Source organism: Pan paniscus, chromosome 6, assembly GCF_029289425.2.
Source record: "Pan paniscus chromosome 6, NHGRI_mPanPan1-v2.0_pri, whole genome shotgun sequence".
Classification (NCBI taxonomy): Eukaryota; Metazoa; Chordata; class Mammalia; order Primates; family Hominidae; genus Pan; species Pan paniscus.
Window position 1 is genome coordinate 113,655,697 of NC_073255.2, and position 12,929 is coordinate 113,668,625.

A 12,929-nucleotide genomic window follows, 5' to 3' on the forward strand; every position below is an offset into this window, starting at 1 on the left:
TTCAATGTATTTTCACCTTATCTAGTATCTACACTATCTTCAAATTTCCCCAATTGGCCCCAATAAAATCCTGTAGTATTTAAAACTGATGCCTGTGCTCACAATTAGCAGCATTTCTTAACCCAAAACCCTAATATTCGTAGATTGTTCTCTAGGGAGGTGAGGCCCCTCCCAAGGGTACCACAAATGCAGCAGGTGGAGAAATGTCTTCTGAAGCACATCACAGGAGAATGATGGTACAAAGGGAATGGATTAAAAGTCTCTTAGGCTTTCAGCTTCATGTGAATTTCAGATTAGAATTCAGGGACAAAGGGACAGATTTCTTCAATGTTCTCTCTTCAGCTTGGATACTGGGCCTCCATATAGTTACTATTCAGTTTCTTATTGACAGAAAGCTTTGGTTAAATTTAGATACTTGCTTTTGGGCTACAATAATTCATTGTGGGCAACTTGTCCTGTCTGCATGTAGTTACTACTTTTTTTTTAGTGACTTCAGGAAAGAAAAATGTGTTCTGGGGCCACATGGACATAATACTCAAAGGAAATCCTTAGGACCTTCACCTTTATCCACAGTCAGATTCTGCAGGATTCTTTGGAACTACGTAGGCCTCAAAGGACTTGACCCATTTGGGTGAAAGCATCATCATCTTCTAAGATGCTCTGATAAATCAGAGGCTAAAGGGAAGGCATAAAGGAAGTATTAGTAAAGGTGAAAAGTGTAATAAATAATACAAGATTATGGGGGAAATTTAATAAGACTATTAAAATTTTGCTTATACAAAAAAATTTTAAAGTATCACTATATAAAGAGAGATTGACAGGATGCTACCAGCCAATTCGACTTTGGGGAGACTGAAGTCGCTAATTCAAGGTTGGTTAAAAGTCAGTCTCTTTGTAAATTAAAATAAGATTTACACTATAGGGTTTTCTCTTTATGCAGCACAATAAGTTCAAAATTTTTAATATCATTGTCTTCAGGCAAAGTGTGCTCTATGTACCCATATGGTTATAGTAACACAGTAAGCATCTATTTTAGGAAGGGGTAGCTGAGCTTTCTTCTAGAGAAACTGCTTGCTTGACAGCAGGACTTCTGTGTAAGATTTTGGGAAAACATGCTCTTGTTCTATGATGGGAAGTCCTACATTTCTTATTGAATCCAGCTCAGATGGACTTCCCATGTGGCTTAGTGTGGCTCGCTCTGGAGCTCCATATTAGGGCTCAGGTGTTAGCCAACAGATGGAAAATTCTCCCACCATAAATTAAGAAAAATGCTTTTTAAAAAGAGCCTGATATAAGTATGTATTTCACTGTTCCACTTTTATTTCTGACATCAGAAAATCTTTATCATCATTGCCAGTCCTAAGTAAGGAAAAAATTGAGGCCAGGAAGTAAAACATTAACTCATTATTTGAATACCATCCTTTCTTAATTAACATCACTTTAATGAATGTGACAGATGAGTGATATGATGGATTTTAAAATGTCCTTATTATTTCATGTATTACTTTTGGAAACGGCATTTTAAAAATTAGATATTTAGCGATGGCATTGACTAGATATTTTCTGTTTGGCACTATGCTTACATAATTCCAAACTGTTTGCACTGGCTGATTAATCACTAGTGATTTGTTTGACAGAGAAGACATGTGGAACAAGAGCTCAGAGAAACTGTGGGACTCAGGAAATCTCTGTATTCTGTCCTTGAGCTCTCTCTCCATCTTAGAGAGAAAAGGAAGAACATGAAAATTTGAGTTCCAGTGCAGTTGCTTCAGGGACTAATTAAAGTTACTAAGTTCATTTGGTAGAGAAGATGGCTGGACCGCTTTTGTTTTTCACCACAAATCAGCAATATGTTGAGCATTTTAAAAATAATAATATTCATAGAGACAGGGTCTCGCTATGTTACCCAGGCTGGTCTTGAACTCCTGGTCTCAAGTGATCCTCCTGCCTCGGCCTCCCAAAGCTCTGGGATTACCAGCATGGGCCATCGTGGCTGGCCAGTGGTCAGCATTTTTATTAGATAAGATATGCTTTCCTTCTTCAGTATGGAAGTGAGTCTGAAAACTCTCCTACGGCCATGTAGTGACGTCACGCTGAGTAAGACTGAGTTTTCCATAAATGCTTTGATGGATATTAAGGGAGTTAGGGAGACATGCCCTGATTTATTATTTCATTTTTTAATAAAAACGTAAAAGCTGTTTCTTTTGGAATCAACTTGCCCTCACACGTCACACCCATCTACAGAAAAGCCAGGTAAAGAATATTCATTTGTTCATTCATTCATCAAGTCATTCAGTAAACAATTGAGAATTTATTGTCTATCAGATACTATACTAGACTTTCAAGGAATATAAATATTCTTCTTACTTCTAAAGAACAAGTAAATTGACACATTTAATTTGAATCTAAGGAATTGTTGCTGTGTAGTTACAGCTCTCAAATATGCATACTCAGAGAAGAGCTAAATGGTAATGAGGACTTTGGGGTTATTTTGCAGAAGATATATGGACATCTGTGTGATTGCCTGGGGTTAGAGTAGAAAGGTGAGGGGAGAAGATAGAATCCTGGTTGGAGAATGCCTGTCTTTATTGGAATGGAAAGAGCAAGGGTACTGCCAAAAACACAGTGAGAGAGGGAGGAAAAGAAATAAGATTTTCAGGGCCAAGAAAACTAAAAGAAAGACTATGCCAAGAAGGAGCCAATAGTGACCAAAATCAGAGACAGCAAAGATAAAGAACAAGAACCGACCATGGGATTTGATGATTTGGAGGTGGTTGTCGTCATCATTATAATCATCATTATCATTTTTTGTTATTATTATTATTATTATTGACACTGTTTTATTTTCATAGGCTGAGGTCCTGGGAGCAAAACTAGTTCAGGAGTAATTCTATTTTTTATGTTCCTGCCATATATTGGCATATTACTTCCCAAAGAACTTTACTAATTTAAATGCTACCAACAGTGTATGAGACTGCCTTAGCCACATTGAGTGTTAGCATTATAAATGAGAAATTTGTTAACTACTGCCTTCCAAATATTTATTGAACATCTCTTTCTTATAGCCAAAGACTAGAAAAGGTAAGAACAAAAACACTCTTTAGGAAATAATTCTAAGGTTTTCTGCTCTGAGGTCTAATAAGATGGAAAGAAGAATGGAAACCACCAACTTGTTGTTGGTAAAAGCTGAATGGGAAGAAATTGACCACTCATCAGAGTGCAAGGTATATGCAACACAGACATTATGTCTTTCACTCCTAAGTTACACTTTCAACAGATGGCCAAGGATTTTTTTAAATTTTCACTTCTTTCTGTCTCATAAACTGAAACTGAGCAAATAAAATTGAGCCAATGAAAGGGGAATTTTATAAGAAATTAAAAAGTAATGAATTGGTACAAGGTTTAAAATATGAAATGAAATTCTGCTTGTCTCTTAGTTGGTTACGGCTAGTTTGAAGAATTTTGATGTTTGCCTATTCTTTTTTAAAAATATTGAAAAACAAATTGACCCACAAATTATAAATTAACTACTACATGGTAGGCATTTTTGTATAAGGTGCCAGAGGCTACAATGTTTTTGATATGTTCAAGGTTAAATAAGTGAGTATTTTCCATGTTGGGAAGCTTCTGTATTTTGAAATGAAGTTAGGAAATGTGACCTTAATTGGCATGTCCAAAACAGCCAATCCAACCCTGGGACCATAGAACCATAACAGTGCCCGTTGGTCCAGAGTAGGTACAGAATTATTGGGTTATTTAGCTTCTGAACACATAATAGGGCTCCTCTGAAACAGAGATCAGAGATCCCACCTAGACAGAACCTCAGAAAGTTAGCCTAAGAAATCAATTGAAACTAATCAGAGCAGCCAAATGCAACTCATAAAAATAAGCAAACAAACAACACCAGGATGGTTCCCCAGCGGGGAATACTGACGGAAATTTAACTGACATAGTTAAAGAAAGATTGTATCAAACAACAAGGGCTAGGTTGGTCATCCCAGGAATTCCAGAAAGGGGAGACTTGGGTAGCAGTGAAGATGATGTCTGGTCTTGGGGAAAGATAAGGTCATGGTGGGGGAGGGCAGGGGAAGCTGTCATAGTTAAACATTCAGCATCACCTACTCTAGTCCCAAAGATACTGCTGGACATCTGGCTTCCCAGGAAGCTGGGCTTCAAGGAGAGAAGACTTTGTTAGGCTTATATATTTGTCTGCCTGGTTATTATTGTTCTCACAACAAATTGCTAAGTTGGCATCTAAAATATAGCAGTCTTATAAGACCTAGTGGACTAACTCAGCCACCTAAGTCCAATAAACTAAGCACTGAGGAAAATGAATTTAGGCCCAAATCCTATCCCCTCCTCCAAGACCAGGTCAAATGGAATGTCTAATCTTTTCAGTGGAATTGTGTCTCCCTGCTGTGACTTCCAAAGGATGATGAAACTGCAGTCCAATGCCTGGCTGGCTGGCACGGAGCAAACACTAAGTGAAGGGAAATTATAACAATCACCATTATTAATCTGTCTTTCCTATGGCATTTATTAATATTTTCAGCTCATATTTATTCAAACTTTAAACTGTGCCAGTCTCTGAGCAAGTGATGAGAACTACTTTCTTCCTTGTAGATGTTATCGGTATATTATTAGGCATAAATATTCATATGTCTCATTTCTTTTACCAAAATGTAAAAGTCTTAAGTGCAAGTTCCATGTCCCTCAGCATACATGTGGTACTGCCGGGTAGGGGAAGCTGTCATAGTTAAACATTCAGCATCACCTACTCTAGTCCCAAAGATACTGCTGGACATCTGGCTTCCCAGGAAGCGGGGCTTCAAGGAGAGAAGACTTTGTCAGGTTTACATATTTGTCTGCCTGGTTATTATTGTTCTCACAACAAATTGTTAAGTTGGCATCTAAAATATAGCAGTCTTATAAGACCTAGTGGACTAACTCAGCCACCTAAGTCCAATAAACTAAGCACTGAGGAAAATGAATTTAGGCCCAAATCCTACCCCTCCTCCAAGACCAGGTCAAATGGAATATGGCAAGTTTTACTTTCAGATTTGTTCTACTAAACTATATATATATATATGTGTTTTGGTTTTTTTTTTTTTTTTTTTTGAGGCAGGGTCTTACTGTCACCCAGGCTGGAGTGCAGTGGCATGATCTCAGCTCACTGCAACCTCCACTTCCCAGGCTCAAGCTGTCCTCCCACCTCAGCTTCCTGAGTAGCTGCGACCACAGGCGAGCACCACCATACCCGGCTAATTTCTGTATTTTTTTGTAGATGCAGAGTTTCGTCGTGTCGCCCAGGCTGGTCTTGGAACCCCTGGGCTTCAGCAATCTGCCTGCCTCGGCCTTCCAAAGTGCTGGGCTTACAGGCATGAGTTACCGTGCCAGGCCTATTTATATAGGTTTTATCTCCTCATAAGATCTGTAGGTTCCTTGAACATTTTTTCAACCCTCTGTTACAGTATTTTGTATTTTAGGTTCTTAATAGATGGTTTTTGAATAAGTAAATGAATGTTCTTATCAAAATCTTCTCTCTTCTGCATGCATTGATTGAGCCATGCCAGAAATGACTAAAAAATAGAACTAATTATTATAGTAAACAGGGTGATTTCTATATCACCATCATTTTATTTTCAGAGATACAATTACTTGACAAAATGGCTGGAAAATAAGATCTCTGCCCGTTGGTTAAATAAATTATTCTAACTGGAGAAGAGAAAGCTAAAAGGCAGTTGAATAATCATCCTAGATTTTAAAATATCAGGCAGAGAAGAATGTTAAAGGGCCTTGAGGCCTGCACCCTCATTTGCTGGGAACAAAAGGAGATTTGCCTGATGACACACTGAAGCCATATCCAGGACACAGACCTGCCACCCGGGGCCAGGAGTGGTCCTCTCTGAAATACTGCCATCTGCGGGGAAGCTGTCCTGCACGGTTTACACAGAAGGAATTCAGCGAATGTTTAATACATATTTCTAGGCTATCCCTGGAAACACAAACAACTTTTGCCCATTTTGCATACTGGCTTTAAGTTCCTTTCAAAAAAATTTGCATATTTGCATATTCCTTGAAAGGAACCACCCCACAGATAATAATGGGAAAAATGAAAAGATAATACAACTGGCACATTTGATAGCATCCTTGGCTTCACCCCTTACCCCACAGCTTGTTACTGACAATAACTATGGTTTCTGTTACTGACTAACATAGGTGTGCCAGGAGGCAAGGCTGTTGTGGTGTTACATTCCTACCTTGGTTTTTCTGGCCGAGTAAATGCAAACTCCCCAGTACTAATCTGTGGACTTTTTAAGTGGATGATTCTGATAGAATCACTATTTATACTTCTTAAGGGTATAGTGAGTTCAGGTGATCTGTCCAATAAGTATCAGAAGAGCCAGACCATCGGGGAGCTGCTGGGAGAAGTGGAAAAGGTCACTAAAAATCAGCCCATCAGAAACCTCAAGGAAAATGGAGGTCAAATAGCTGAACCTACTCCTTGCAAGGAAAGCTTCTTACAATCAGCAAGAGCCAGAGTCTGCTCTTTTGTCTACAGCAGAAGAAATGATCTTAAATTTGACCCCCAGAGATATGTGAACAGCAAATATGAATTACGTTAACATATTCCATTACTTTCACAATTTGAACTGAGATTAAAGAATCGGTGCCCAGAAGCAAGAAGGGCTAATTTTCTTCAGCAGAGAATGAATTCAGAGCAGGGGTTCTCACCCCTGGCTGCACATTAGAATCACCTGGAAAGCTTTAAAAAACTACAGATGCCTGGGTCCCACCCCAGACATTCTGGCTTAATTGGTCTAGGGGTGGCCTGGGCCTGATGCCAGGCTTGAGCAAATCAGAAGTTTAGATGCTAATGTATTTGAGCTTCAGTGATGCTTTCTGCATGCTGACTACTGAAAGCAATAGTCTAGCTCTGTCATTCTCCAAAGGTGGTCCCATGATTAGCCTTGTAAACATCACCTGGAAACTTGTTAGAACTACAAATTCTAGGGCCCCACTCCAGATTTACTGATCTACTGATCAGAATTTCTAGGGTTGGGGATCAGCTTATTAAAGCTCTCCAGGTCATTCTGATGAACATGAAAGCTTGAGAACCACTTATCTAAGTCAAGTCATTGCTGCTCAAAGTGTGTTCCACAGAGCAGCAGCATCTGTATCTCCTGGAGCGTGTTTGAAATGCAGAGTCTGGGGCCACCCGCACACCTACTAAGTCAGACTGCATTTTAGCAATATTCCCGGGTATCTCTATGTGTATTAAAATTTGAGAAGCGCTGGTCTAAGAAACACTCGCCAGTTAGTGTCTCATTGGACTTCAGTTTTAATCTTTCAGAGGTTCTATGTAAAAAGACAAGAGCACAGCCAGAGCATAGAAGGGAAGCTGTGAATCTGTATTCTGCTACTTCTGCAGGAGGGGTTAATATGTGATCTGTCAAATAGGTCGGGCATTGACTCAAAGAAACATTAAGAGTAGATAGAGTGATTGTGGCAGTAGTAAAAGCAGCTGCTGCTTATCATATGGTTGCCATGTGCTTTATAGGTATACCTGCATTTAATCCTTGTAGAAAACCAGCAAAATATTCATTCATTCAACAAATATCGTATTATATAAGCACATATGCGCGATACAGTTCTAGGCATATCCCTATATTCTAGAGATGTAGCCACCCCTGCCATTATGAAGCTTAACTCCAAAGTCAGACAACAAACAAAAATAAATAAGCTGATATACAAGAAAATCATAAGTAAAGATGAGTGCTATGAAGGAAATAAAGCAGGGGAAAGGAAGGAAATGAAGAGTGATAAGGAAGTGCTACCTGAGATCAGGTGGTGAAGCAGGGGAGCCTCTTTGAGGAGGTAACATTTAAGCCAAGACACAAAAGAAGCAAAGTCATGAGCCATGCAGATGTTTAAAGGAAGAACATTAAGGAGTATGCAGAGTTGACATGTGAGTGAATGAATGGTTAGAGAGAAGTTTGGAAGATCACTGCAGGCCAGTTCATAAGTTACCATATAAGCTACAGTAAGTATTTATAGACAAGGAAACCGAGCAGGGCTTCTCAAATTAAGGGTGCCCATGGATCACCTGGGGAACTTGTTAAACTGTAATATGGAGTCACTAAGTCTGTGGTGGGACATGAGTTTCTGCATTTCCAACAAACTCCCAAGAGATGTTGATGCTACTGCTCTGTAGGCCACAGAGTAAACAAAGGGATGCAGGGGCTGAGAACTTATTAAACAGCATGCTCAATGTCACACAGCTGGTAAGTCACAGAGGTAAGATTTGAATCACAGATGCCTGATCCTAAAGTTTGTGCTGTCCATTAGTTGCCTCTGAGATAACCTCATGCCTGATTCACCTGTAACTGGTTCTGTGCAGGATATTTAAAGAGCCTGGCTGAGAAAAGTCCTGGCATGTGCTCTGTTTATGGAAGAGCCATTTATCCCCTCTTATTTAGAAGGAGAAATAACAAGGGAAATTGGATGCTTTGGTAACTATTGATACTTTGTGCCATTGCTTATGCAATGTTTAAAAAATATAAGATATAATCAATCCCTGACATCTTAGACAGAAATGATATTGTTGGTGACCATCTTGGTGTACAATATATAAATAAGCATAAAAATACTCATGAGTCTTGAAATCTAATGCATTATATTTGTAGTACCTGATCCAAGGAAGGCAGTTATTCACCAGGCCCTGCAGTCATACCCCTGCCCTGACCCATTTGCACCCTTGCGTTTAGTTCTTTTCACCACATAGAAGATGCTTGGAGTTCCCAGATGTGGGTGGGCTCTGGGGTGTCAGAGATACATGCAGTGGTTTACTTGCCCAAATCAATGAGGCTTCAATACAAAACAAAACAAACGGTAGGGGTGTGTGTGGAGTTTGAACACTTGGTCTCAACTTTATTTCATGAAAGCAGCCATAGCTCCCGATATTAAACAGATGTTTGCAGGAAAGGATGGCTCCTCGATTTCTCTTGTTTGATAGTCACTGGGGGTGGAGGGGATGGAAGGGGGACATGTTCTGTGTATGTATTGTATATGCTCTTGCCTTGAAGAATGACAGAGTTTGGTTTGGTTTGTTGCCCTCCCCTTTTGTTAATTCTCTGTGTTCTTTTTCCTTTGTGCTGCACAATTAGGACCCTACAGTGGGACACAGACCCCTCAGTGCTCCAGCTGCAGTCAGACTCAGAACTTGGGTATATGTCTGCTCTTTTGTTACTCCTTTTATTATTTATTTGCTACAGTTGTGTTGAAATGCTGGAGCTGTTGTTGCTCTTGTGTTCTCCCCTTTTGTTGAACTTCCAGTTTGATAAGTTCGTTTCCTTCTGTTGGTTTTCCTTATAAAGCTTTGAAGAAAGTCTCTCTTTGTGGAAAACACCACAAAAAGATGGCTTTTGATTTCTCCTTATTAATTCCTATTATTGCAAAACACTCCCCCAAACAAAAATCAAACATAAACCCACACATCTAATTAAAAGTGGGGCACACAAGTTCTGCAGTGGGAGATATGTTTGACTTTATCATAACCATCCTCCCCTTTACTAACAAGTTGCCTTAAGTTAACTTTGGTCTAAGATCAGTATTAAAATATTGGGTCTTGTTTCTTTACTTTTCAGTTTTTGGGGAACTCACAATAAGCACTTAATTCGAATTAAGTTTGAACAGTTAAAGATTCCTGTTTAAAAAAAACCAAGGAAATTAATTGAATACCTTGATCTAAAGATATTTCAAATACTTGATGTTGAGTAATGTCTCCTATGTCCTAAATATCATTTTTTTCAGATGTAAATGTATTATCACAAGTTAAAAGAAAACCTCAGAGATGAAGACTTGGAGTGGAATAAAACACACAGACATATCCTAGAAACTCAATTTATTTCCATTGTAGGATTGGAGTTAGCTGTAGTCACACAGGAGATATTACTAGTGGGGTGCTTGTATCAGCTGGTCATCAAGCTCAGGAGAGCTGATTGCGCATTTCTCTTCTCAACTTCACATTCAGTTAAATCAGCTGGAAATCAGCCACGGTGGAAGTATTTACACCACAGAAATTGCCTCCTTTCCTACAAGAAATTTATTAAGCATTTACCGACAGAGCACTGGATATCTCTAAGTGAACAGCAAGTTTCATAACCACATTTTATGGAACCATTATCTTTTCTTTCTAAATATAAACCAACATATCCCAAACCAGGCATTTATTTACTTATTATTCATTTTGAATTCCTGAGATTCTTGGGCATATATCTCTGAGGTTCTGTCAGTTTCAATGCCTACTGTAGATATAAAAGGAGGTTGAAGGGCTATTTGCATGTTAGGTTAAATGCCATCTGCCTGTGACCCTTTGCATATGCAAAAATTCTTAGCTGATTCATGACGATACTAAGCCAAGGAAATATCCTAACATTTAGGTAACCGATGCACTATTTCTTTTTTAACCTTACTAAATTCTTGGCTATTTAGTTATATAGTTCATTTATGTTACATTTCAATTTGTATTATTTAAATAACCAAGAGATATGGCTTAAATAAAGCAGAGAATGTAGGGTAAGTTATAGTTCAGGGGAACTTCAGAATGCAGTTCTTCAAAATTATATTGTGTTAAAAAAACAGGCAGGGGAAAGAACTGGCAGAGACTACCCCATGCACTTAAATTAACAGATTTTTAGACAGATTGCAGCAGTGCTAAATTACACTTGCTGATGTGGAATAGTTTGGAATTTTCCCATTTATATCTGTTTTCCAAGCAAAAACTCATGTTGACTATGCAGATTAAAATTTGTGACTTATTCTAGGGATATAGCATATCTGTGGCCCCACCTTACCTGCTGCATTATACTTGAGAGTGAACCCAGTGTGTTGGAGAGAGAAGATAGGAGACTTTCTGTCCACTTTCTAAATACAAACCGATATACCCCAAACTAGGCATTTATTTATTTATTATTCATTTTGAATTCCTGAGATTCCTGGGCATATATCTCTGAGGTTCTATCAATTTCAATGCCCACTGTAGGTATAAAAGGAGGTTGAAGGACTATTTGCATTTTAGGTTAAATGCCATCTGCCTGTGAGTGAGTGGCTTATCTTAGAGAGTTTGAAGGCATTTTCAGAGAATTTTTGAGAGATGACATTATTTTAGCCATGTTACAATTTCAAATATTGCCTTAATGAAAATTTCTAGATTTTTCTAGAGAGTTTTATTTCACCTTCTTGAGCTGTGGCATGGGAATGATCATAGTCCATAGCTTCCTCTGTCACTTAATTTAACACCTTTACTGAAGTATAACTGGCTTTAAATAAACTACACATATTAAAACTATTCAAATTGATGGTTTTTGACATGTATACACATCCATGAAATTATTACCACAATCAAGATAGTGAACACATTAATCATCCCCAGAGTTTCCTCATGCCCCTTTGTTATCTACACTCTTGCTTCTTCCTGTTCTTCCCTATCCCCCAAACATCTGATCTGCTTTCTATCACTATACCTTAGTTTGCCTTTCCTAGATTGTCATATAAATGAAATCATCCAGGAGGTACTCCTTTGACTGACTTCCTTCATTCAGAAGGATTATTTTGAGATTCATTCAGGTTAAGTTTATATAAACAGCTCTATCCTTTTTATTTCATTGTATGGATGTACCACAGTTTGTTTATCCAGTCACTTTTTATATACATTGGGTTGTTTACAATTTTTTGCCCATTACAAATAGAACTGCTATAAACATTCATGTACAAATATTTTAATGCACATATGCTTTCATTTCTTTTGGGCAAATACCTCCCAGTAGAGGTATTTATGGTTGAATCATATAGTAGATACACATTTAACTTTTTAAGAAATTGTCAAACTGTTTTCAAAATGGTTTTACCATTATACATTCCCACGAGCAGTTTATGAGAGCCTCGATTTTTCCACATTCTTGACAACGCTTAGTTTGAGCTTCTTAAAAGAAATTATTAATTTGTTAACTATTATTAAAGGAGTATAGTGGTATTTCATTGTGGTTTTAATTTGCATTTCCCTAATGACTAATAATGTTGAATATCTCTTTAGTTGCTTATTTGCCATATGAGTATCTTCTCTGATGAAATGTCTGCTTAAATCTGTTAGTCTTATATATTGTTTTTGAGTTGGGTTATTTTCTCATAATTGATTTTGAAAGTTCTTCGTATGTTCTGGATAAAATGCTTTATGGGGTATATAATTTATTAATATTTTCTCTCAGTCTGTGACCTGTCATTTTCATTTTCTTAACAGTGTCTTTAAGAAAGCAAACCATTTTAATTTTGACTAATTACAGTTTACAAATTTGTTCTTTTATGGATCATGCTTTTGTTAACATAATGTTGATTTTTAAGCAATTATTTTAATATTTGGTAGAACACAATTCACCTATGGAATCATTTGGGTTTGGAATAATATTGTGGAGGAGATTTTTTGTTTTGTTTTATTTTGAGACAGAGTCTCACTCTGTCACCTAGGCTGGAGTGCAGTGGTGTGATCTTGGCTCACTGCAACCTCTGCCTCCCAGGCCAGAGACAGATATCTCTTTGAGATACTAATTTTATTTCCTTTAGATATATATGTCCAGAAAAGGGACTGTTAGATAATATGTAGCTCTAGTTTTAATATTTTGAGGAAATTCAATATTATTTTCCATAATAGCAATGCCAATTTACAATCTTACCAACAGTGTACTAGGTTGTTTCCTCAATATCCCTTCCAATAGTTATTTTTTATTTTTAATAATAGTGATCCTGATTGTATCTCACTATAGTTTTGATTTGCATGTCTCTGATAATTAGTGATGTTGAACACTTTTTCATATACATATTGGTCATCTTATGTCTTCTTTGGAGATAAGTCTATTTAGGGCCTCTGTGCATTT

General features: G+C 37.8%; 1 protein-coding gene across 6 annotated transcripts in view; it reads left to right on the plus strand.

Moving 5' to 3' along the window:
• Positions 1-12,929, plus strand: part of DYNC1I1 (dynein cytoplasmic 1 intermediate chain 1) — a 326,092-nt gene that overhangs the window by 46,431 nt on the left and 266,732 nt on the right. For 3 of the 6 annotated variants that reach the window (XM_003809702.5, XM_034964487.2, XM_003809700.5), the window contains exon 5: positions 9,168-9,227. The exons of the other annotated variants lie outside the window; for them this stretch is intronic. In XM_003809702.5, the coding sequence (XP_003809750.1) occupies positions 9,168-9,227 (60 nt within the window). The remainder of the gene's footprint in view (positions 1-9,167; positions 9,228-12,929) is intronic. 6 annotated transcript variants of the gene reach the window in all.